Below are 26591 nucleotides of genomic sequence, written 5' to 3' on the forward strand. Positions count from 1 at the left end.
AAAAGTCATAATGAAAAGATGAAAATCCATAAACCATAACAAGACTGTCACCTGCACAACTCAGGAATAGATAAGACACTTCTGCACTCCTCACAGGCCTTCTTAACCACCAACTTTATTTTTGACTAGAATACAATTCCATGGAATACAGGAATTAAATTGAATTGTACACTTTTTTCTTTTTATCTGACCAAATTTAAAGGTTCGAAATACATTTTGCATATCAAAAACTCTTTTAAACTTAAAACATTATTTCAAACATTATATTCAATAATTTAATATTACAGTGTCCAATTACATTTGCATATTCATTATGTGAAAGCAAGATATACCCAAAGAAATGCTAGGAAAATAAGCAAAATCATCCACAATTGCTTTCCAACACAAATGTGTACAAAAATATATTATTTGCCAGGCTTGGTGTGTCATGTATTTGTAGTTCCAGAAAATATTTCCTGAGGGGTTTAGATGAGAATTCTATGCATATATACTGACAATTTATTTCCACTGAAAAAATGCAATACAGTAAAAAGATGAAATAAAAGCAAACTAAACAGAAGTCTAGAGATAAGGTAGCTGATCTTGCAGCACTCAAATAATGACCCAACATGTACACTCTGCAGCATTTTGCAAAATAGATTGTATGTAAAGATGAGCAACCCAACTACCATGGTCAGTGTAACCAGCATGATAATATCTTTAAACTCCTTACTGCCTTGGTCTTTTCAAATTTTAAAACTGGAGGAGAGATTTCAAACACTACTTTTCACTGGAAGGCAACAGAAAGGAGTCCACATCTAATAATATAGAGAGAGCTCATAATGAGATCTTATTGTACATAATGAACAAATGGTCAGGCCACATTTATTCCTACTAAATACTACTACTACTACTAAATACTACCACATCATAATATTGAGTAATTTGGTTTACGTTCTATTTATTTTATCTTTCTTAAATTTAACTAAAACAAGGCTCTATATTAAGTCTGAATACCACTAATACAAACTAGCAGGAACATTATGATTTATAGTGCTGTTTGGCAACCCTGAAAGCACACTGTAATCCTTTTGCAGGGTAGATGGATAATGTTATAGAAATGGAGACCTTATAGGTTTATTTCAGCTTTCATGTGATGTAACAAAATCTACAATGTTTTTGAGATGAGAGAGCTTGTCAGACCTTAGTAGTGAGCATTACCCATTCCACAGAAGGCTGACAGCAAGTATTACCAGCAGAGAAGCTGTTGCCCTCATGCCCTACAGCAAAGTCACTGTCTGTCTATTATCTGACAGGCAGGGTAATATGGGAATATGCTACACTGGTGGAAAAACTGACACAATTGCTGGAGAGTCCTATGACTACTATAAGAAAAATGGAAGTAGCATGTCCAGCACTTGTGCTAGATATCAAATTAAAGCATATGTTTATTACTGCTAAATTACATCACTTGTACTGCTGACACCTGCAAGTGCTTAGCAAAATCTGAAAATAAAATAGCATTATTCGTTGTCAGCAGAATGCAACTTTTCCTAAACATCTAAAATTGAAATTTGTAATTAGAAGTAAAAACTTCTAAGTAGTCATTATATGCTACACACTACAATCTCTCTTGTAACTGAAATAATGTAATTTACCTACCAATTATTTTCGAGGCCCAATACTGCTAATGAAGATATCGTTGGGGAATTTTAAAATGTATAACAGTGATTTGTACTGGATCAAAAAAGATTAACAAAGTTGAAAGAATGAGAACTAAACAACAGTCTCCTTGGCCAAAGGAGGAAATTCAATTGCATTTTGCAGCTATAATCAATACAGGAAACTTCCCTGTGACACATCAAAAATTGGATGCAGTGAGTGACTGAGGGACTGAAATGGCTGGTAGCTCAGCCTTGCAATTCATCCACAGGTCACGCAGAGTGCAGCAAATGACCCAACTTTCTCAACAATAGTCCTCTTCTGAGCTCTAAGCACATGTTTGAGAGGCTACCCTCTCTAGAGTGGGGTAGAAAAAAGCCTTATCATACCATCTCCTCCTGGCTGTGAAAAATCACAGATATATGATACACAAACCTAAAGCCATATAGAATTTTGAATTTGAAAATTATGAAGTACATAAGCAAAATCCTAATCCTTTTAAAAATACATTCGCATTAAGGTTGAAAGAAGCTTAACTAATTTTTTTGAATTTGTTATGCAGTATAGTATAGAACAGAAAAAAAGCTACTAAAAAAAGACTTTTAGGAACATAGAGGCAAATATAACTTTATCACAGAAATTTCTCTGCACAGTTGTGGAAAAGCTATAGGAAAATGACTAAACAAAACCACAAGGAGTCCCCATAAGACAATTTTTCGGTATCTTTCATATTTATTACATATTCACTCAAATGTAATGCAAATTGCCTGTGCTTGAACGTGCAAGAGACTTTATTTAAATTTACGCATTTAAAATCTTTAAGAATGAAAAAGAAAATCAGATACAGTAACAAGCATTTTAAAAATTCATAATAATCACTACGATAACACAAAATAGATAATCATTCTACTGATAAAATTTATTTACTCTTGAAAACATTGTATTTTTCAACACATCTTAAAACTAATACACACCCTGCAATAAGTGAAGTCCATCATACTTAATTTACTTGATAAAGTATTTAAAAAAAATTTATCTGGTACACGGTGTGCTAATCTCCAGGAAAATGCAACTGGAAATTATAAACCCTGGGATTTTTCTATTTACTTGGAAGTCAAGAATACAGGAGATGAGAGATTTTAACTCATGTTATCAAGATCCCGTTTTAGTTTAAGCAGGTGATAGAAATTCAATAACAATTTTAATTCACTCTTGGAATATTTCTTGCATGTAAGTGGTATTCAAGAAAGATTGCTTGATGTCCAAACTGTACTGGACAGCTAATTTCCGATGCCTGTCTTCCTACCTCCTTACAGAAGAAGAATTTGATTAATCCCCCAAGGGGAAACTGAATAACATATTTTTCCAATTGGAAAGGGACACTAGTGAGCCAAAAAATGATACCCCTCTCTGAGCATTTTGCATCCGTCGGTCGTAAAAGTAATATCATGAAAGAGTTTAAGTATCCAAGAATGCTAACAGGTAACTTATGACAACATCTCTGCACAGCTGCATCCCTGTGTATCCAAATACTGACTCACCTCCTTACTAGTTAAAAGATTCTGCAAAATACAAAGAAAATGGCAGAATAGCCTGTAAAATCTTTAAGACTTTTAGAGTGCTCTTTTATTTTCACACTGAGGTATCAGATGCATTTATAAATCCAATTTTGAAAATCAATTGGAAAGTGTATCTTCAGAGATTACAGTGATGATAGAAAAGAATGCCATCACTAAAGAGGACTCTGTGCAGACAAACAAAGAATCAAAATCTTTATTTTTGAAAAGTCAGTACTACAGAAGTATACTATTACTTTCAATAGTATTAAAGAGAATTAATCCAAGTCAAAAATGTAGGTCTAGTTTTACAGTGTTATATTTGATCAAGGTGTACCAATCAATATAAAGTATTAATAACCTTCATATAAATTTTCAGTGAAAAAACCAAGTTTAGTAATTCAAGTCGTCTTTCTTTGTTTAGAAAACACATGCACTTTCTACCTCTGTCCTTACAGGTTTGTATTCTGTACTACTCCTGAAATACTTTCACTTGTCAATATTATCAATGCTGATACAGTAGCCATACTCACACCTTTCTCAGAGAGAACACAATGGGAAAAACAAGCATTTAACTGGGATAGTAAAATTCTCTTTATTGATTATTTCCATTTTGCATACACTCTGGTTTTTTACCTGTTTTACAGAGAATCTGAAATCTTTATTTTATGACCTCCTGTTTTCCAGAGCAGACCTACACACAGCATTTCATCAAAAACTTTAGACACTAAGTAACACTCCTAAAACCAGAATACTTCAACTATTTTCAGGATGAATTAACTTACTTTGGAGGATGTAGAGTCACATTCCTGACAAATCCATCCATAGCCAGTCTGTTTAGGAGACTTTTTCAAGGGAGGGTCTAAACAGCCAAAATGATAGCAAAGCCTGCATTCATCACACCTGCAACACAAAAGCAAAATGTATATTTATATTAAATGGTACTTCTGTAGTATTTTAGGTTGAGCTTCCCTGCAATTCTCAGCACAAGATTTCCTGACCCATTATCATAATAAAGAAAATCCATTTTCTATAAGGGATAATTTTAAACACAATCACTTCAAGTAGGTTCTGCTTAATTTGGAATATTCTGATGCAGACACTCACATATCACCTGTCATCATCTTATATACATGATAATATTTCAAAGACTTGCAAATTAAAGAAAAAAAATTGTCCAACTTTTTAGATACTTCAATGTCATTCATTGCCATTTATTTTCAGATATTTTGACTATTTTAGACAGTGACCATATTGATTTCTCATTGTTTTAAGATACTACTTTGCATACATCTTTTCAAGGAAAACTTTGTGAAAAATTCACTCACATGTTCAACAACTCATGTGTAATTTACAGATATGAATTATATTTTTTTACACCAGGACAATATGGTTGATAAATAAATGCACAAAATATTTTCTCATTCACCTTGAATTTTCTGGAAAGGGGCATTAATTTAAAAGTATTTCACTGTTATCTTTCGCTTATAAAACTGTCCTATGTACACACAACCATTTTATGTCCTTCTTTAATACACCTTTCATTAGTGTTTTGTACTATGCGTGGTCCACATAAAGAGCTCAAAACATACAGCATACCTGTTGTTAACATAAACTTAATGTACCAGCATAGAAGAAATGCTACCCTAGAACAAGTGCTTCATGAAAGGATTTTTAAATCAGTACAATAATATGCTCAAAAGAGATTTTTCAAAGCAGAGATTTCCATATGCCCTACTGAACTTCACTTTATTTGCATATGCCTCTGTATTCCTTTGTATGAAAGAGAAAGCTTTTTTCAAATTTACTTTGCCATACTTTCTTCATTAAATGCTCTTAAACTCTATATTAAAGCCAATGATCCAAAAATAGGAAAGAGAGTACATGTTTAAAAATAAAATTTTCTAAGAAATCCCCTACATTTTCTTTCTCTGCTTCCCTAGGCACTCATTTCTTCCTGTACAGTACATGCAAACACAAAAACATCCAAAATTTGGAATAACAGCATGGCACAGGCATCATCAGATGAAAGACAGAGGGATATAATTTATCAGGAGAATATACAATGCATCGCAGAAAGAGGACTCAACTAACAGTATTGCTGTACTAACAGAAGAAAACGTTCATGTGACTTCTCCAAGGATTAGTCTCCAAATAAAAAGAAATAACTGTTTTCTGATTATGATTGTTTAACCAAAGTAAATACTTTTGTCCTTGCTGCCAAGGCTGTGCTTACAAGGGAAGCCTTCAGTCTGCAGCAGTTACATGTAAGACACGAGCACTGATAAGGGTATGATATGTACCGTTTTCCACTAAATAGAAACTAAAAACAATAATCTGATTATCCACAGGATGCGACTCTGGACTGACATGGTTTCAGTATTTTTTAAAAAATGGAATATACCATATTACAATATACATACTTAGGATGGTTTAGCAATGACTCAATCCAACTCTAGGAAAAAGAAAACACTTATAACGGGAAACCATTCTTGGTCCTTCAAGACAAGAGTTCTAATGTAGAAATATATTACTTAAAATTAGGAATATATGCAGTTTTATTTCTTGTGAAAGGCATATTAAAATAATAAAAAGGTTGAGAGTGGTAGATGGGATGGGTTACAGTCCTAAATCCCGACAGTGTATGTGACCTCCAGCAAAAGATTTAGCCTCCTTTGAGTCTCAATGTTCTCATCTGTAAAGGAGTATATTTTTACTAACCTATTTCTGTATCTGAAATCTTATGCATGTAAGGGCTTACACTTGAGCACTGCCTATCAGAACACCCTTCTTGTAAACTGTTTGGGATCTTCTAAATAATACAAAATAAAGTATCACACTATTTCTGACTGATTTAGAGTATTTTCAGAGCTTAATCCTAAAATCTACATCTGATTTAAACAGTGTCAATTTAGATTGGTTTTTTGAGGTAACTGTTTTATATGTCCAAAATAAAATGTTTCCCCTTTATAATTACACTTTGGCATCTCTTCTTACATCTCTTCCATTTTCTGTCTAGAATGAGGTACTTCCTGACTGCATCTTTAGCCATGTTGCAGTACGCAGAGGGAGTTCACAAGGTTGGGTTGAAATAACGAGAAAATTGTGAAATTAAATACAGATCTCGAGGCACCATTCTAAAGCTGAATGGCTTTAATATTTATTGTCATTAATTTTTAGCACTTCAGAGTGTTTAGTTTTGCAGAAGAAAAATAGCATTTTCTTAGAAAATATCTATATGAAAGTTTTCAGATACTAATAGCTTCAATCTGCATCTGCATCTGCACAGCTGAGAAAATGCAAATAACAAAAGTATTTTTTCACATATCAAAACATAAAAAGCTGCATGGTCATAAAAATAAAACTATACCAAATATTTTTAAATGCTTCCTTCCTACTGCTTTTTATTGAAATATGAATTCTGTATTGTGGAACACAAATTCACTGGTTTTGAAGTTCCCAGAGCATGATGCTGGGAAAATGGATGAATACACACTGCACCTTGGTTAAAGACGATGCCCCAGCTGTCTGGCAATTCTCTTGTCTGCCGTGACTGACTGGGGACAATATGTGAAGCTTACACACATCACAGTGCGGAAAACAAAACTGGCATTCTTAACTCCTAATTCCAAAAGAAAACCCTACACCTAGGTTAAAATGGCACTAGTAAAACGAGATTAATTCCTCAAGCGTATACTATCAGTTGTGTTCTTTTGTCTAGCAACATAAAAATGATAGAAAATCCACTGTCAGATTCAGAAAATAAGAAAGGAACACAAAATACAGTGTACTTTCTACCTAATTACAGAGAATGAAATGTCGGGTCACAAAAGGTGTCACACTGACAGTCTCACAGCCTCTCGGTAAAACACACTCACAGATCAATCACAATCCGGACATTTACAAAGCAAAGGAATCACACGGCACTGTCATTTACAAGTATCATTCACATCCATCCTGAAGATGGCTTAATAGGACAAGTAAAACTGTTAGGCTAGGTGTGAGGGGAAAAGGGAAAGAAGCCACTTCTTCCATACTAAAGGCTGTTGAAATTTTTACCCTTGTGCATTCAAGGTCACACCTTCAAAACAGTCCTTAAACTAGGAAATATTTTATCTTGCTACTGTTTGTTGGCAATTGTCTTTGTGGTTAAGCCCATGATTTATAAATGCAGTTAAGTGCACGGCCATCTTCAGTGGCGTGGCTAGCTGCTGTACTGTAAACTTTGTGCAAATAAAAACATAGCTCCACACAAAGACGAGCTAACCTAATCTCCTAAATTACCTCTGACAAGTAATTGCTTACTATCAATGTTATAACAAGCCTGAAATTACTTTATGCATCAAAATTAGAAATCACTGTGTTCCTCATTCCAGCAATTAATGAGGATAAATATATGCCCACTATATACCAAGAAAATGGGTGAATTCTGAAGTAGCAAGGTTAATAAGTTAAAAAATAATAGAACATTTTTCACTTATAGAAGTTTAGAATGCAGGTCAGCTACATATTCACAGCAAGAAAGCTGGATTAGGCATTTCCATACCTGAAATACGTCTGCTTTGTTGTTTAATAAAGTGATCTCCATCTGCTCTTGCCCTTGGATTGTTTTTATTAGTTTTTTTAGCAGTACAGCTGGCTGTGCTCAAGCCCTACATAACTCTGCATTTTCCTGTTCATAATTAACTAATTATGCTCTAATCAATAGTGTAGATACTGATTTTACAATGTAAATGAGATAAATGAGATAATGGCTGGGGTCAATCTCATTTTATTTACAAAACCCAGCACACACATCCAATTTCATTACATTGCATCTACCTGCACAGGAGGGAGTCTTATCAGTTGGCCTGCAGAAGTCTTCCTGTGAGCACTGGGGAAAAAGACCTGTGCTTTTACAGAGGAGCCCTGAATGCAAAACCTGCCTGTCACTGGGACATTTGTAAGCCACTGGTTAATATCATCAAAAACCACAAAGAGCTGATTCAGCCAGAGTGAAGAAACCTATTTTGCATTCACGAGACAGCATCACCCATCTATAGCTGCAAAAGTAATTACCTACATGCCCCTGAAACACAACATTAATAAGCTAATCTTTAAATACAACTTTCCAAATATGCTTCAGAGACTACAGAAAATCTCTCACTTATGTACACATCACTGCACACCGCCTGCAGTGTCATGCCAAAAGGTACCATGTTGAACAAAATACAAAATTACAAAATATATATACTACGCCCTATTCATCACAACAGCTTAGAAAGATTTTCTTTAATAGAAAAAAAAAGAAGATATAAAACTTTGATACATATTGACAAACCAACATCATGATTAAAATTAGAGAACTTGTCATATAAGACTTACTCTGGCAAACTATGACTTAATTAGAACAAAACTAGAAGCAAACTAATCCAGAATTTTTAAACTCTAAAGGAACTGCAGTGAGATGGCTGTGTGTCCACTCACCCATTTGCTGGGGGGTTGCAACACTGTGGCTATTCCAGCACCTGTGTAGATTCAACTATCGATAAGCATCTTTCCTTGTTGGCTTGTTTTGGACCCTATTTCTGACTAAAGGCTCTTAAAACCTGAGGAACACACATCTGAAGAACAGACATTTGTTCTCAGGCACTGATCTCTCTCCCCTTTAATCCCTCAGTGCCCAAGGGCTGGGCCACTCTGAAATCGCAAACAGCCAGAGATGTGCTCGCAGGTTAATTTTAAATTGCAGCATATTCTTGGGTTCAGATTAACAATTTAAAACCAGCTATGACAGTTTAAGTCACTGTCACCACTTCGTTTCTTATTACTGGCTGTATCATATATCCAATGGAAATAAGCACGTAAGCATTCCCCAAATCCCAGAATAAATGGATGTAGCTCAAGTGAATTCAAACTGTAGAACTAAAATGACTGACTTTGGCCTGGAGCGGGTGAGAAGTGCTCCTGTGATACCTTAACTGCAACCAGACCACAGGAGTGATCAATTCTGGGTGACAGGATGACTCTTACATGTCATGTCAGAGAAAGCACTTTCTCGAGCCCATATTTAAACAGTGAAATTAAAAATCTAATTGCGAAATAACTGTATAATCGTCTATTTAGTGCATTGTTTAGTGCTCTCCAAAAAGTACATTTATTCTACTTACTGAGGGAGGAGCCTGGAACTATAGTAGTTTTTCCTTACGGAATATGTGGATAACTTTCTTCTTAGCTTTCATTTCTGACACCTCTTGAAACAAAGTGAAAATAAGTGAAGACACAACTTTGTATCTTACCCTACCACGCTACACCAAAATTCTTCAGTTGAGCCCTGTGAATTCCAACACAAATCGCTTTCATTTTCCTGTGGTAAGTCGCAGGCCAAGCGCAAACCAGAACTGATGCAGTAATGTATTTAGATTCTAAAATACAAGATCTAGATTCTTATCAACTCTTGTTTTCAGACAAAAAATTGTCAAAATAATAAAACCCTATTAAAATTGGAAAAGCTGGTTTTCCTCTTCCCGATTGCTATACTTTTTCCCTCGCCTATAAGTGACATAACAACTAAAAACAGATGGTCATCTTGTAGTTTCTGTTCTACAGAACAGTTTTAAGAAACCAGGATATTTAGAAGTTTTCTCACATAAGCCAGACAAACTTTAGGTGACTTTATTACCAGGAGTGTGATGCATTTCAGCACTAAAATTCTTACATGACTGCACATGCACAAAATGTTGATTATAAACCAGGATACAGCCCAACTCTAGAGCCTCTTCATACACAAGTACTGGTTATCCTAAAAGGTTGTCTTCAGAGATGCTAAAAATTCAACAACATAAAACTCTAAGGAACTTCATCTAATTTCAAAGGTAGATCTAACTTTGCAGTCAGTCCTGCATTGAGTGGGTGGCTGGAACATATCCTCCAGAGGCTTCTTCCAACCTATATCTTTATGGATTCTAATATTTTCATGATTTTGATTTAGGTAAATGAAATACTCTTTCTGGGAAGGATAATGCTTATGGTATAAGCATTATACTATAGTAATAATAATACCAAGTAATTAAGTCACATTCTAATTTGTATTATGCCAGGTACAATGCAAGCATAAAACAAAGTCTCTGACTTCTGTAGTTTACAATGGTAGAGAATAGACTATTATTCCCTTATGTTATACCTGGAATAGAGAGGGGCATGGCTACTGCCAAAAGGCGAGAGAATATACCAACTGAGGGATGATTATTATTTCTGGGTTTTATATCTACCTATTACTGATGAAGACAGTGTATGCACAAGATGGACACACGGCATGACAGAGTACGATGAACTTACTGACCTTCAGCTAACAATAGTTTCATGATAAGGTACTTATACAGTTTTGGATATGGGAAACTGTATTATCTCCAAGTTACTTAAATTTCTATCCAATCTCAAGGGCATTAATAAAAAGAGTGTCAATCAATTATACCACAAACTAGCAAAAGAAAATAATCATTAATCTGGCAAACATTTGTGTAGCTAAATTTATCATGCTAAACCCAAAACTGCCACCTCTTCTAACTGATTTATCTCATTATTTTAACACTAAAACAAACAAATACCCCTCATATCCAAAACCTTAACACTGATTAGTTATGAGTAAGGAAGAATCTGAAAGGGCTATCATTATGTGGTATTTCTATGTAATGTTTTTTTTCTGAATGGTCCACAAATAATTTGCTTTGTGAAACTTCAATTTACATGTACACAGTAATTCTAAGAACACTACAAAGAAACTTTATTTACTATACCTGTAAGTGAACAGCTTCCTTTCAGCAAGAAGTGTTCACTTTTCTCTCTCATAGTACTTCGAAACTATAGAGCACATGGTTTTAATAAATTATTTTACAAAATTCATTAATGGCCCACATACAAAAGGGGAATGTAATTATATAAATACTATTGCAGATGTGTTTTTGTTAATATACAGCTACTGTACAGAACTTTAATTTACAGTATTTTAGTGTTTAAACTAAGCATTTCTGTGAAGACAATGTCTCCAAGACACACTTTAAGATAACGCTACATCAGTTATAGACACCAAAAATGTCCCTTGACAAATAGAAAAGTGTAAAATTTAAGAAAGTTATTAGCAAATGCTGCATTCATTTTTCTGAAGTACATTCTAGTCATAATACATGATTGCATCTATAGTGCCACTCTCAGGTGTTCAAGCTATTAACTCTACTGAATGGTGTATTGTTTGTGAACTACTAGAGAAGTCCATTATAGTTTGAATACTGTCATCAAACGTCTTTCAAAGAGTGAAATATCAAGTGTTAACATCTGGCTTTCTAGAAAAAGAGAGACGGATATGAGGAACATAATGATTCATATGAGAGAGGAGGGAGGTGGGGCAGGGGCAGGGGGAACTAAACTAATGTCAAAAGAAAACACCAAGAAAGGAACAAAATCCTGAACAGAAGCTGTACTGGGGAACAAACATAAAAACTACAGCAGGAATTCACCTTAGGATATCAAGCAAGCCCAGGACAGTATCAACAATACTCAAATAAGTATTTGACACACATTAGTCTGTCCTTAAAATCTTCCAACAGCAGAGATTACTCAACTTCCCTAACAAACATGTCTAGGGCAATTATTGTTAGAAAAGAACTTTCTATTGTCTAAATCATCTTGCTACAATTTAACTTATTTATGGACTGACCATATTTGAAGAACTTTTTTCCCTTGCAACAACTTCTGTCTTCTTCATCTTTGTATTAATTTAGGCTTTTTGAAGACAGATTCCCCAGCCTTCTCTAAATTAAACTGATTAAGTTTTTTTATTTATTTATGTCTCCTGTGGTCTTCTTATCATCCAATTCAGTATGCTTTGGATCTTCTCTATTTGCCAAAGTGGACAGAATATGCTGTCTGAGGTTCTTCCAAGGGTGAGATACTGGTCTTCTGAATATTCAGGAGAAACACTGTAATGAGTTAAATATAGCGCTTTTCTTTGTACATCTCAGGTATGATCAGTTTGATCCATGCTGTTTGTGATCAAGAGTCCCCCATGCTTTCCTTTTTTTGAAGACATATCTTCTAACTAGTTACTCGTTTTATCATAATCATGCACTCAACAGCCCTTTTCTTTAATGTACTGCATGCTTCTTCTGAATGCTTTCTTAAAATTTCCTTTTTAATTCTCACACTGCAGCTCCTCACATCACAGTCATCATCCGCAAATGTAACCAAACACTTTATTCCAGTACCTAATACACTAAAGCAAAAATTAACAAAAATATAATAATACTAAATCTAGGAGAGCTTGAATGGAACTCAGTGAATTAAATATCATTTGACAGTGAGTCCATGGTAGCTAGTTTACTGTCCTAATCAATTACATATTTTATTGCAAATTAATTAACAGAATGTCTCACTAACTTATTTAATAGTATGTCACACACAAAAGTATTTTAAAAGTCTTACTAAAGCCAAGATATGCTACATTTATCATTCTTTCCTACTCATAATACCTAGGCTGTGTTAGTTTAATAAACAATCATAAATCACAGTAAACGTTACTCTTTTTCTTTTTTTTCCTGAACTCAGCATGATGTATGGTCAAACACACTTTTTTTTCTCCCTTGCTTACATAGTATTTGGACATAACTTTTTACTTTCAGAATCCTGCACAAGTGGTCAATAAACTTCAGGTTTTTCTTCCTAAAAAAGGATTTATGAATCCTTAAAGATCAAATTCCTGCATTAATGTCTGTTTCCTACTGCGAATTTCTTTATTTCTAAAGTGTCTTTGTATGCCTTGCCAATCTAGAATGTAAGCATTTCTGATAGTTCATTCAAAAATCTTACTCTGAGATTCTCCCACCCCCTTTTTAAAATAAAACGACGTGTTAGACATCAGGTTAATTTTATTTAATATAATATTCAAACATGAAATGCCCTGGTAAGATATGACTCGTAGATAAGTATACATAAATTTTGTATATTTCTCCTAATACTTATTACAGCATTTAATTTCTTTTTTAAGTTTAAAAAATATTCTCAAATGAAAACGTGCCTTGATAGATGACAAAAACCACCATATCTCAAGAAATTCAAAGATTATAGATCATAAAGTTACAAGTGTGATTGCATTTGAGCAGAATTTTTCTGAGCAAGTTCAAGATGAAAACAATGAAGATATCAACACACTGATATTGTAGATTTAAGAACTGGATCTGTACCATTTGTAGATCAAAATGCTACGTGTGCATCTACCAGGATATATACGGACGGAGACGAAGATCTCAGCTGTCATGCTGTGTGATCAGTTCTTCATTCCTTCCCCAGCTTACAAAACAATTTCGTATTTGTATTGGGAGGACATAAGCTTGCCCTGAACACTGCCAGAGAAGTAAGCCAAATAAAACAAATGTCTCTATATACTCAATTTTTTCTTTTTCTCAAAAATTTTTTAGACAGCAATATAGGTATAGCTCTATTCACTTGAGTGTCTGGAGTCAGAAACAATTAGTTCATTCTAATAAGCATAAAATCAATTTTTCCATGGCAAATCTATTCCTTCAGAATAGGAGGTCTCAAGTGTTTTACAGGTCTCATTATCACTGAACATTTATTTTTTTTTAGGAAACAATCTTTTTTACAGTAATGTCTATGTACAACATGGTGTTCTATATAGAAATGTTCTTATTAAACTGGATATAAGTAGAGCGGCAGGTGAATGGCAAACCGTTGCTTATTTCAGTATCACCATAGAGGAACGCACAATATTTAAGTCCCACAGGCTTCTGCCACTCTTCAGTGAATCCAAGCATTGTATAACATCATTTGCCAACGAAGCACAGGGGAAAAAGACATTACTTAATAGGACAATCCTGACAAGACATTTATCCGTGATTTTTCAACGATGCACATACAAAACGTTCCTGATTAGTGCAAAAACACGCAGGCAAATTAACTACCTTGTCAGTCCAAATAACAAACCAATCAGTTACATTCTATCCGAGCCTGACAAGCAAACTGAACATTTTGTCATAATAAGGTTATAGTTGAGACAAGGTAGCTGTTCTCCTTTAGTTTAGGTACTCTATTGAGAGCTTTATCCACATCTAAAAATCATATTATAAAAGGTTTCCACGATTGCCTCCGAGGATGAGTTGTGGCAGAGTTGTGTCTCATGAAGGGTATCTACACAGTAAAGTGATAAGAAAAAAATATTAACATTGAAAGATCATAGCAGCTCTGCTCTGTCTTATGAAACATTTTAACATTACACTAAATTTAAGCAATGTGTATGCTCAGATCCAAATAGTTAGACAGCCATACCAAACTTTTCAAGAGTCTCTAAGTGTCAAAACATTAAACTGAGTTAAGTATAGCATCCTTTTAATTTTTTCTCAATACAGCTCAAAGTCCACCATAAGAAAGAGAAGATAATTTTCTTTTCTTTTTTTTTTAAATCATAAAAGCAACAACTTAATACAAGTAGGCTTGATGGTGAAGCTAGCATTTTCCTTACATTTGAAACCCACAGAAATGCAGCTATGGGACTGACTACAAGCACAAACAACATGGATACTGTGTTATAACCTTAAAAAATGCTTGTTTTATAGAATAGCATTTGAAAGAAAAAAGTCTTAGGATTTAGGAAGCATTAAGTAAAGGAGGGTTTCTTTCATAATGCATTATAATAATTCAGTACATAGAAAGCTCCAGTCACTTCTGAAAAAATGTCTTTGAGCCAACAATTCCAAAATCTGTCCAGCTGTTTTTTTCCCCTACTCATATTTTCTGTCTTCTGACACTCGCGGCAGACATTCTTTTCAAGAATGTTTTTTTTAAATCAATACAATTTTAAAGTGATGTTTCTCTACATTTAAACTCCTTAAAACTACTTGCCATACAGCAAATTTATGGAACCTACAGCATTGTGAAATTTTAAGTAGGAAAAAAATCCATGTTGTCTTTAAGCTGTGCACACACATTTTCAAAGAAAGACCTATATAAAGTCTCTACCACCACATTTGGTGAGGTTTTTTTCTACTTTAAAATATATTTAAATAGAATCGTAAATAAAAAGGAATTCTAAACTGCTGCCATACTTTCATAAAATATAACAGTCTAATGAAAAAGAGCCATAGTGATGCCACATCCATCAATAGTTTTTGCAACCTAATTTTGAGTGTAAGGATTGTGAGTCTAAGAATTAGAGGGATGGCAAGGAAGTATTATATGTAAATCCACTCCCAATTCTCACTTCATCTCTTACTTGGGACATGATTAAAATTTTAAATCGGGTGTCCTGAACTGTTATACTGCAGTCCAATTCTGAACTTTTAAAGAAAACTGAAGCTGAGCTGTAAAACAGAAATACTTTTATAGTAATTTTATTATAATCCCATTCCCTTAGTGAGTACAACTAGTTTTGTTCTGATCACCTCTGATTTGGTGAGGTTGACATGGGTGCACACTCAAGTGCAGAATCCTGAAGGGTTCTGAAGCATCGGAAACAATTCAAGATGAGCTCAAGGTCTCTGAGCCACCTCTACCCTCTCAGCAGCAGTGTGAGTAGCTGCAACTGTACCATTTGAGTCAGGTCATCAGAATGCAACAGGCTGTCACATCTGGGCTACCAAGGTTTGGACAAGAATACAGTGACTTATACTTTAAATACAATTTTTTATTTCTGTTTCTCAAAATGAATGAGTATGTGCATATATGTGCACACACACACACACACATATATGTAGGTATATGTACATGTACTTATTATCACACTTACACATAAATCTATATAATTTTTAATAAAAAATTATTTATATAAACATTTTTTATATAGGAAACCAACTTCACAGCTGAACTAAAAAAATAATAATTTAAATTTTAACAATAACCTCACAAATTAAAGTAATAAAGTACAAACAAGATTCTCAGAGGAAACTTGTAACTACTGAGCAAAGCAAAGATCCTAATACTTTGCAGTACTTTAGGTAAGGCTGTAAGAACACAGGCATCAAGCAGAAAGTGTAAGTAACCTACACCTGCACTATTTATTCCAAGAATATTTCTTTGTATTGCATTTTTATTGGTAACAACATATCAAGAAATTTTAAAGGCTATTATAATATTTACTTATATATTAAAGATAAATTATTTTTAAGTGGTTGGACAATTTTTCCATTCCTACTCTTTTTAAAATTTAGCTTGACATTATTTATTTTACCCAATCTAGGGTTATCTTCGCCCCTCTCATGTTTGAAGTATTATTAAGGAATCACCACTGACTTTGTTTAAACACAGTTTTAACAAGAAGAAGCTTGGTAAAGGACAAAGGAATATGAATAGATAAATAGCTTTTTTTAAGCTTACAATCTGCAAACTCATCTCATAACTGACTACTGTCCTCAGACCTCCCACACTGATGACATTTCTCCTGTTCTAGTCTCTGCTTCTGCTCTTCTCCCATCCCTACATACCATTTGCAAACCTTTCTTTCGTCCAAAGAACTGCTCCCATTTCTGAATATCCATTCAAATTTCTACTGACTGAATTACTCAGAGTTGCAACACCTGAACCTGTATTTTCAGCCTTGCTTAGGAAAAAGATTTAATGAACACAAAAATTTGAAATAAGGACAATGGGCAAAACTGAATAGCTTTCCTCTCTCTTCAGTAGGTGCAACGAATATTAGGTAGAAAAAAGCATCACAGATAATGATGCTTTCAATTGCATATTTGGTCCTTTAGAAGAGTTGTTTTCTCCCAGCTCTCCTTCAGTTCAGGACAAAAATAATTATGAAAGCACTTTCCTTCAAGTTTCGGTACAAAGAGAGAGAAACACAGTAATCTCTCTCACTTTCCTCCCCAACCACACATGGCTGTCCACTTCCACAGTTAACTAAATATTACATAAAGGGCGGATTTCCTTTTCAAAGGACTTTACAGGACAAGAAACCCCACAAATTATTTGAATACTTTCTACTGGAATTGCTGAAGACCCTCTTCATTTGTGTAACAGGTACTGAAAAGTGCAAATTGTTGCCAATCATAGTGCCTATGTCAGTAGTTTTGATCCTTGTTCTTTTTTAGCAATTTAAATACTTGCCTTCATTAGGTTAAATACCTATTGTGAGAACAATATTTCTGGCTGCTAACTGGGCATAATTAAAATACATTTGCAACCATAAAGTAAAATCAGTTTAACTTCAAAGATCTGAAGGCAGGAAACTGCTTCAGCATATCTTACCAATTCTGAAACATTAGGATTCTCCCACCAGGTTAAGTCTGTTAAGCCTAAAAATGTATTTGTGAAAATCTTTAATGAGGTAAGATGATAATGAAGGAGGGGGAAAATTGAGCTATTTAATTAGAGAAGTGCTGACAAAGACCAATTTTAGAGGGCAAGGAACCGTATCTGCAGTAAACACCAAACCATCTGTGAGATAAGTAGTATAATATGATATAAGGTGATAAAAGCAATATGCATTTTTAAAATTCAGGCTGCTCATGGTACACCTCTTGATCTCAGAAATTAATCTGTACCCAATAGCTCTATTAAGTGGATGCAAGTTACAGCACTCTTTGGAGGGAAAAAAAACCCCAAACCAAACCTCCAAAACAGTGGTGAGCAATGTATCTTCTAGCCATTGTTAATTACTTCAATTCTTCTCAGTATTGATCAAATTATAAATATTAAAAAATGCTTCCTGATTTGTTACAGATTTATATCTGCTAATATACATACAGATTAGCCTGTAAAAAAGTTATCTGCAGGACAAAACATCACAGCCTCTGAGGCATCACGAGAATAGAAAAGCTCTGCTTCATTTTAATAACTGGCACACTGAAGCATAAATAGTGACATTTAGAGCTGGTCAGTGCACAAACATGTTGACTGTCTTGATTTACAGAATTCTGTTCTCCAAGTACTTCTATGCCCACTTCAAAACAAGTACACATTTTCAAACTACTTCAAAGGAAAATTATGCTTTTATTACCAAATGAAACCACTTCACATGTGTGCAATCAATATTTTATTTAATCTTTTGTATAGGATATGTCATTTTTCTTCATTCTGCATTGTCTTTGTGAATACAAGCTTCTGAGAACCCATGAAAAATATTTAGTCAATACACTCAATTCTCTACATGAAACCCAGCTTTCTCTTTTAAAAGACTGCATTTACAGACCTTGCCACAACAAGGTCCCTGATGCTATTGAAGCAATTTAAAGATACTTTAGTCATTGGCAAAACTCAGTAACTTGACAAGAGAAATTTGGGCCAGAAGATTTCAATGACTTGAAAGGAAGGTTATTGAGTGATGTAATTTCATTTGGATGGGACTGGTTCCAATTGATCTGTTTTTTGCAATGCGTATCTGCCCTCTGCAGCTGTCTCTATCTGATTCAGTATGTAAGTGCAAGGAGTGACTATCCTTTTCCACTTAAAGCAAAACTCTTCCTTCCTCCTCCTATTATTCTGAATGAGCCGGAGGAGCACATTTTCACTTTTAATCTCTGTACTCACTACTTGACTGAGTGCCAACCCATGAATTCAAATGAATCCTGTATCTGCTAGAATATTTATTGTGTAGTTAGGAAAACAGGTCACAGAACATTTTTATCTTTGTTATTATTAACTGAAAATAATGAGTTAAGAGTTTGTATAACACAAGATTATATGGTAGTATAAAACTAATTCTCAATCCCAACGGCATAATATCATGTAATCTACAGTGTAACAGACTGCACTTATTTTCACTTGAGTATTTACATCCAAAAGAGAAAAACCTGCTTGCCACAAAATTAGTATAATAATTTATAAACATGGATGTGGTATATATGAAATCATATCTTCCCTCTCAAATTTGGTAACCACAGTTTCAGCAGCAAATAGGTGTACCATTAGGAACTTCACAATTAAAGTTAATTTTAAACAGCATAATACATGGTAGGGGGTGGCAGGGAAGTGATATAAAGGGGGAGTTACAAAGCCTTGAGAGGAGTATTGATGAATAATGTAATCATCATTATAAGGTAATGAAACGACAGCTGAATCAGGATGTGGCAATAGATGTTGCCAGGAATATGTAGCTGGCAGGTCAACTAAGTTGGCTTTTACTCACCCAGCTTTAGTCTCAGGCTGCCTGCACACACAAAACATGTCTGACCAACAAAACATGCCTTGCTGGGTTAGACATAACTGTGAGCTTTCCTATGATAACCTAATTAGCAAAGAAAATGGAGCTAAAAATCAACTACCAGTCCTTCACTACCTTCTGAACTTTTTGTATCACAGGAGATGATACAAGTTCCGCTGGTATTTCACTTTTTATGTCTAATCTATATACTTCGAAGTTTTAGGAGTTTTGAGGTATCTATAGCAGCAGGATCATTCAGGTTGCTCTGAAGCAGTGTGCACCCCCAACATGCCTGTAGAAACCACTTCCAGAGAAACCACAACTGACCCTCAGTATCAACCACTAGTTGTCGGCCTGATGCCAAAGCAGGCTAAAAGGGCTTTGGACTCTGTTGACAATAACTGTTACAGAATATATTTGCAGTAAAATTACCTCTTGCATAAACAGTGTGTAATTAAGACATAATATACTGGTAAAGTCAAAAGCATAAACTCAATAAAAATATTTACAATTTTTATATTACACCGCTTTTTATTATGACTACTGTCATTCAACTGCAACTGTTTCTGTTACTGTAAGAACTGTGTATTCCTTCAGAAGTACTATATAAATATACTAACATACCGATAATCTTTCAGATCAAACACTTTATTGGAAAAAAAAATCTAAACTTCCTTCAAATACAAAAAAATATTATTGCTACTATTTATAGGATATACTGTTTACAGGATACACTGTAAGAAATATTATAATTAGCAGCTGTATAGTACAATAAATTACATTATAAGATTGACTTGAAAAAAAGAGCCTGAATAGAGGAGCCTTTTAAGATAAAAAAAAAAAAAAAGGTGTGAAGTATGTTTTTTTCCGTTTCAGTATGTAAAATAAAGCCTAAAGCTGTTTGTTATATAATACTATTATAATAATTTTATTTTTTACAGAAAAGTAGATGAAGCAATTTTTGTGGGCTGGCTCTTTATCAGTGGGGATTGATGACTTCTGACAGGAAAATCTAAATTTCACTCCACTATCTAAGTTTCAACACGTGAAGGACAAGAAAGTAACCCAGAGCACTCAGCAAAGATTTAATAAGGGTAGATGAGTTGGTCATGTTTGAAATGACCATAACAAACTATTTGCTCTGTGAAACAGGGAAGAGCAATGGTGGTAACATTTCAAAATGTGTTCAGCATAAGGCTTTTCAAACAGTCTGGTACAGCATTTTCCCTATCAAGTTAAAAACAAGGCTGGATGAATGGACTGAAAGTCAGCTGGATTCAAAGAGCCCCAGGCAATAGCTTGGGATCTATATGGTGTCCAGGAACAAAGTACCACAGGAGGGATTTTGAGGTTGACAGAGTTCATAAAAAAATCATCATAATGAGTCAAAATTCATGAAATTCACCAAAAAGCAGAATGGAATTTTGCATGGAGGGGGAATAACTCCATGCACCAGTGCAGACTGAGAAGCAACTGGATGAGTTGCTTTCAGACCTGCTAAAAGGACCTGGGGGTTAAAATGAATGTCAAACTATGTATAATTGAATGAAAGCAGGACCAGCAAATCAAGGGAGGTTATTCTTCCTCTCAACTCAGTGCTAATAACACTGTGCTTAAAATGCCATAATCCATTTCAGGCCATCCAATTCAAGAGATATGAGAAAACAAGAGTCCACCTAATTGGCTACCAAGGTGGCAGGGGTTTGCACCATGTAACCTACAAGGAGAGGCTGAGGGAGCTGGCCTTGTTTAGTCTGGGAAAGAGGATGCCAGGGGGATTGAGATGCAACCCACAGGCATCCAAAAGGGCGGTTACACAAGATAGCACTGTCAAACTCTCCTTATTCATGACGACCAACCACATGGGCTCACAGCCACAACCCGCAGCTTAGCAGGTTCAGAAGGAATGTTAGCAGATGCCTTTTCAATACAAGGCATTGTGCAGTGAGGTCAGGGGTACTCAGGACTCAGCTGTATGGGAACAACCAGGTAAGAAGTCACGATAACATGTTCTTGATATTCAAAAGCTTTCACTTCAGGTATCACAAAGTAAGACCAATTTCTGTGGTCAGGATGGGAAGCCACAATGTTGAATAAAACCCTGTGATGCCCAATGCCTGGGTCAGTAGTGGATTTCTGTCAGTTACAAGGAATAAGAAATTCGCTTCCCAGCCCTCTTTATAGACAGTATCTGCTGTACATAAAAGCCATTAGTGTATTTCTAAGAGGTGTCCAAGACTGATTTATAAATATTCTCATTGTGCACAAATAGTAAAATATTGTGGCCCTAATGCCACCTTAAAGTTCAATGGTACTAGTCACAATAAAGGCCTATTTATTTGATTAAAAGGTGATTTTCATATTCTACTGAAACCCAGATATTATAAACATTTCACCAAGAAAAAGCCAGAAAATATTATAAGTTTTATAACTGTGAGCATATTTAAGCATATTTGTAGCCATCAACACCCCCCCCCGAAAACTAGTATTATTCATTTATATTTACAACTCCCCAATAAACAACTTTATACACAAAACGGCCTAAGTAAAGGCTTAAGGCATTTTTCTCAAATAATATAAAAAAAGACCCTCAAGAAAATTATTTCATCATGACAAAAGTAGAAGTCAAGTGAAAGATTTTCCAGATTTTTTGCAATGTCATTATACCATGCAGTTGTATTCTTGAATGTTACTTTCGACAGGTACATCAACAACCTAATGTAGATGGAGCATGAAGTGTGGTTTCTTTCAAATGAATCAAAAGATGAAGCAACTTTTCTGGATAGGAAAATAATAATTTGTTTGTAATACATATTCTTATAATATTACATCTTGGCAGTAAAATCTACATGAAACAAACCTAAAACAAAACAAATCAGTAGGGAGAACTGATGCCTCACCCTATACCATGCTGCGTGTAAGGTGAATCAAATTATTCAATTTGATATTCAATATTCAATTTTACCTGTTTCCTAAACTTTTGTTACTGCTGTCGTTGGGCACTTATGTTCCACAGTACAGTACAGGAAGAAATGAAAAAACTTTTAAAATCAATTAAAAGTAGACATAAGTGCATTTCAAACAATGCATTTATATAAATTTCAGTCTTCAGAACTGGAATTTGGGAGAAAAAAATGAAATAAAAGACCATTCTATGTCATTCTGCATGACTTTGGAACTACAGAGTAGATTTACCCTTTTGCCTTATTAATGGTCATAGTCATTCTGAAATGCCTGTGTTCCCCCATACTCCTTTTCACTATTTTTTCTTCTCTAGAAGAAAAGAGCACAGAACACGAATCTATTGGAATGACAGGGAGACAAAACGTAAAAATGATGGATACAAAGAAGTTGAAGAACTTGATTTTAGAAAATTGCGAAGTGCCTGAGTCCGTGACTGATTTCTAAGATCTCTCCTTTCCTACTTATTTTTGGTGAACGGAGGAAAATGAAAATATTCCAAAAAAGGCTTTGACTATTTTATCTATTTTTTAATTAACAGGTCAAGATAGATGAAAGACAGCATGTAGCATCAAAGAAAATATTTAAAAACTTAAAACATGGAATTTCAGCCAAAAATCTCTTGTTTATAGAGAGTTATTACTCAATGTATATTTGAGTAGTTAAGTCATACACCCAACATTTTTCTGCATTTAGAATAGTTTCTAAGAAGGCAAAATAAATACATTGGAACTGTAACTATCTAAGTAATGCTAAAAATGCTCTAGCATTGTTTTTTCATTAATGCTTGCCATTCATACTTCTCTTTTTTAAAATAAATACTTTTTTGTTCAGTTAGGAGACTTACTACTGTTTTGATTAATCATAAAAAAAAATCAGCAGAATCAGTCTTGTTCTATTTGGAATACTTGTCTCAGATATTTTTGTATCATGAAGTGATGCATATGAACGTAGACACCTGAGATACCACTCTCGAGATCTTTCTTCTCAATCCAAATTTCTTTTCCTTGCAAGTCCTGTAGCAACTCCAACTGCAGGGATAAGTATACTCAGATGGCCCACAGCACACTTGAAGCACAACAACAGAAGATCTAAAAACTGTTGTACCATCACTCTGGTAGTTATGAGGAAACTATTCCTTTCACAGTAACCTTCAAGGCCTCCAATTTTCCAGATTTCATCAAATTGACATCAATATATTTCTTCTCTGTCCTTGGGAAAGAAAGGGAGGTGTTTGCCAAAATTCAATTTACTGATCAAAGACTTCAATTTACTTCTTGTCTTAAGGGTATGTGGTGGGGGACACCTGGGCAAGACAATGCATTTGCCCAAATCTCAGTTTAAAAATTTTACCTGAAAACATCCAGCCTAAAAGATACACAAGAGACATGGAGAATTTTGCATCCAAGTGATTCAAGTTTTACAAGTAATAAAAAACAGAAAATGGGGTCTGATACTGCAATTATTACCACTGCCCAGCATAGCAAACTTTCATCAGTGCCAGGTAAAAACTCCAGAGGGCAATATTTGTTTCAATGAAGTTTCAATCATGGACATCGTGTTTTATCATTTCATCATTTCTCCTTTCATTGCCTGTAACTCAGCATTTCATAATACAATCATTGTATAGAATACGCATCATTCATGATTCTTAACGAAATGGAGTGTTTAGATTTCACTAATTCAGAAACAAAAATCATAGCATGAATTTGAAATTAATGAATTGAAGCTAACATTCCAAAAGAAGAACCAAACTTCCACATGAAAATGCTTCTGGTAAGCAGGACCAACAGCTTAAGTACCAAGTATCATATACTGTAAACTTAATCCACGTTTTTCTTTTGCATAAGAGGCAGACTGTACACTGTTACAGATACTCAGCAATCACATGGACCAGCACAAACTAATGTGTTTGGGTTTGTTTGGTTTTTTCAGAGAAGAACCACAACATAAGAAAAACATTAAGCTATTAGAGAGTATCCAAAGAAGGGCAATGAAGGTGGTGAAGGGTCTAGAGGGAAAGCCATATGCAAAATGGCTGAGGTCACTTGGTCTGTTCAATTTCTTCTCTTCTGGAGAAGACGAGACTGAGGGGAGACCTCTTTGCAGTCTACAACTTCCTCGTGAGGGGAAGAGGAGGGGCAGACACTGATCTCTTCTCTCTGGTGCCAGTGAAAGGACCTGAGGGAAGCATTTGGATGATATTCTCAGGCACGTGGTGTGACTCTTGGGGCTATCCTGTGCAGGACCAGGAGGTGGACTTTGATGATCTTTGTGCGTTCCTTCCAACTCAGGATGTTCTACCATCCTATGAAATGACAGTAGACAGGAACATGCCTAATACTGTTCACTACCACTTACACTGACCACTCCAAATAAAAACACGTGTGCACACACAGATATACTTATCAACAGCCTATAAAGAGATAGAAACTACTACCTACAGAGTGAAAAAGAGGTCACAATAGTTTTGGTATAGCTTAGAAATTAATGGCTAACTTGCACAAACTGTTCACATCAGATCTTCAAGGTACTAGGATCTGAAGAAGAAAAAACCTTACTCTTAGTACTCTTTCATCACTCCACAGAAAGCCAGCTTATGTGTTCCCACTTTTGCTTGAAATGAAGGTGGTGGGCACCTTAACTCTTAGCATCTGTAAAAACTGCACCCACTACCCCACTTTGTGAGGTATCCCACCACCCACCAGAAGGAATGAAAAGGATAACTTACAGACTGACAATCCTCCTGTCCTTATGTTTTCCACCCCTCAGGAGCAACCTCATCTCTCTAGTGCAACAACAGTTGGCCTTCTCTCCTAGCACTTTTAACTTCTAACTCCTTCTTTGTAGTAAGAAAAAGTGCAGAGTTTTAGCTTTGATGTTATTTGTTATTTTCTGGGGTTGACAGGAATTGGCAAAGAGCCCTTTAGAGGTTGAGTTTTGGGAGTTTTTGTGTGTCTCAGTGTGCTGCTAGGTTAGACGATACAGCTCTTTTAATGCAATTCGATAGGTGACCCCTGAATGATATGGCTGGGGTGATGATCTAGTGCAGCGAATTAAGAAATGCATTTGAAAAAGGCACTTTTCAAAGAGAACAGAGGAAGGGATTGGAACCCTGGATGTCTTATCTGAACTTACATAGTGGAGCCTTCCCCTAAGAGATACAACTTTCAGTGGAAAACTGGAAGCATTAGCACTGATAGTTCTCCAGTATGCTTCTCAATGAATTTATCTTTTAAACCACAACTATGACATGACTTTCCCAAGACATGGATTTAATAAGCAAAATTACCTTCTCATACTTAAGTAGTGTTCTTAATGACTGCCTATATAACAAACGAAATTTTGCCTGTTATACATAATAAAAGATTTTTTTTTTTATTATTTACTTTTATGAACAACAAATACACTTTTTCCTTTTACTCAGCACTGGTGAAACCACACCTGAAACACTGTTCTGGGCTCCCCAGTACAAAAAAACAGTTACTGGAGTGAGTCCAGCAAAGGGACTATGAAGATGATTAAGTGACTGGAGTATATAAACCTCATATATATACTGGAGTATATATAACCTCATACAAAATGAGGTTAAGCAGGTTGGGATTATTTAGTCTGGAGAAGAGAGGGTTCACTGGGAATCTTCTCATTGTGTAAATACCTGAGGGGGGAAGAAAAGAGAGCCAGACTTCTTAGTGGTGCTGAGTGAAAGGACAAGAGGCAACAGGCAAAAACTGAATACAGGAAACGTTAAACATAAGAATATTTTTTTTTTTTACTCTGAGAAGGAACAAACAACAGAACAAGCTGCCTAAGAGGTTGCAAAAACTCCATCCTTGGAGATATTCAAAACCCAATCAACTGCCCTGAGTAACATGTTCTATTTGAGTTAGGGGGCTGGGACAGACCAGCTCTAGAGGTCTTTTCGCATCTCAAGTATTCTGTAATTCTGTTTCTAATAAAAGCAGAAATGATTTAGACAAGCCTTTCAAAATTAAGGAAAATCAAAGTCCTGCAGTTTATTTATTGTTCTTTAATGTGAAAAACTAAGATTACCACAGGAGTTTTAGAAGCCCGCTGGTTTTCTTATCTCTTTTTCACAGCAAGTGTTATTAAAAGAACTGTCAGTAGGTACCAGCAGACAATAAGCTGGTTTTATGTAAATGTAAACAATTTATACTATGACAAAGTAACACTTTTATTTTTTCTCTTTTCATCTGCTCTGCCTTTTCAGATATTAAACTGCTGTTTTCACACTTTTTACATACCAGTAGTTGCACATCTTCTGCAAAATATAGAAAAACTTC

At 35.0% G+C, this 26591-nt stretch overlaps 1 protein-coding gene across 4 annotated transcripts in view; it reads right to left on the reverse strand.

Annotated features, from left to right (window-relative positions):
- Positions 1 to 26591, reverse strand: part of PHF14 (PHD finger protein 14) — a 157645-nt gene that overhangs the window by 47412 nt on the left and 83642 nt on the right. For 3 of the 4 annotated variants that reach the window (XM_027723217.2, XM_027723215.2, XM_027723216.2), the window contains exon 17: positions 3983 to 4100. In XM_027723217.2, coding sequence (XP_027579018.1) covers positions 3983 to 4100 — 118 coding nt within the window. Of the gene's footprint in view, positions 1 to 3982; positions 4101 to 13076; positions 14376 to 26591 lie in introns of those variants that run through there. The other variant, XM_027723218.2, reaches the window with a different exon arrangement.

The sequence above is a fragment of the Pipra filicauda genome, unplaced genomic scaffold, assembly GCF_003945595.2.
Source record: "Pipra filicauda isolate LSUMZ 115617 unplaced genomic scaffold, ASM394559v2 scaffold66_size7647185_pilon, whole genome shotgun sequence".
Lineage (NCBI taxonomy): Eukaryota > Metazoa > Chordata > Aves > Passeriformes > Pipridae > Pipra > Pipra filicauda.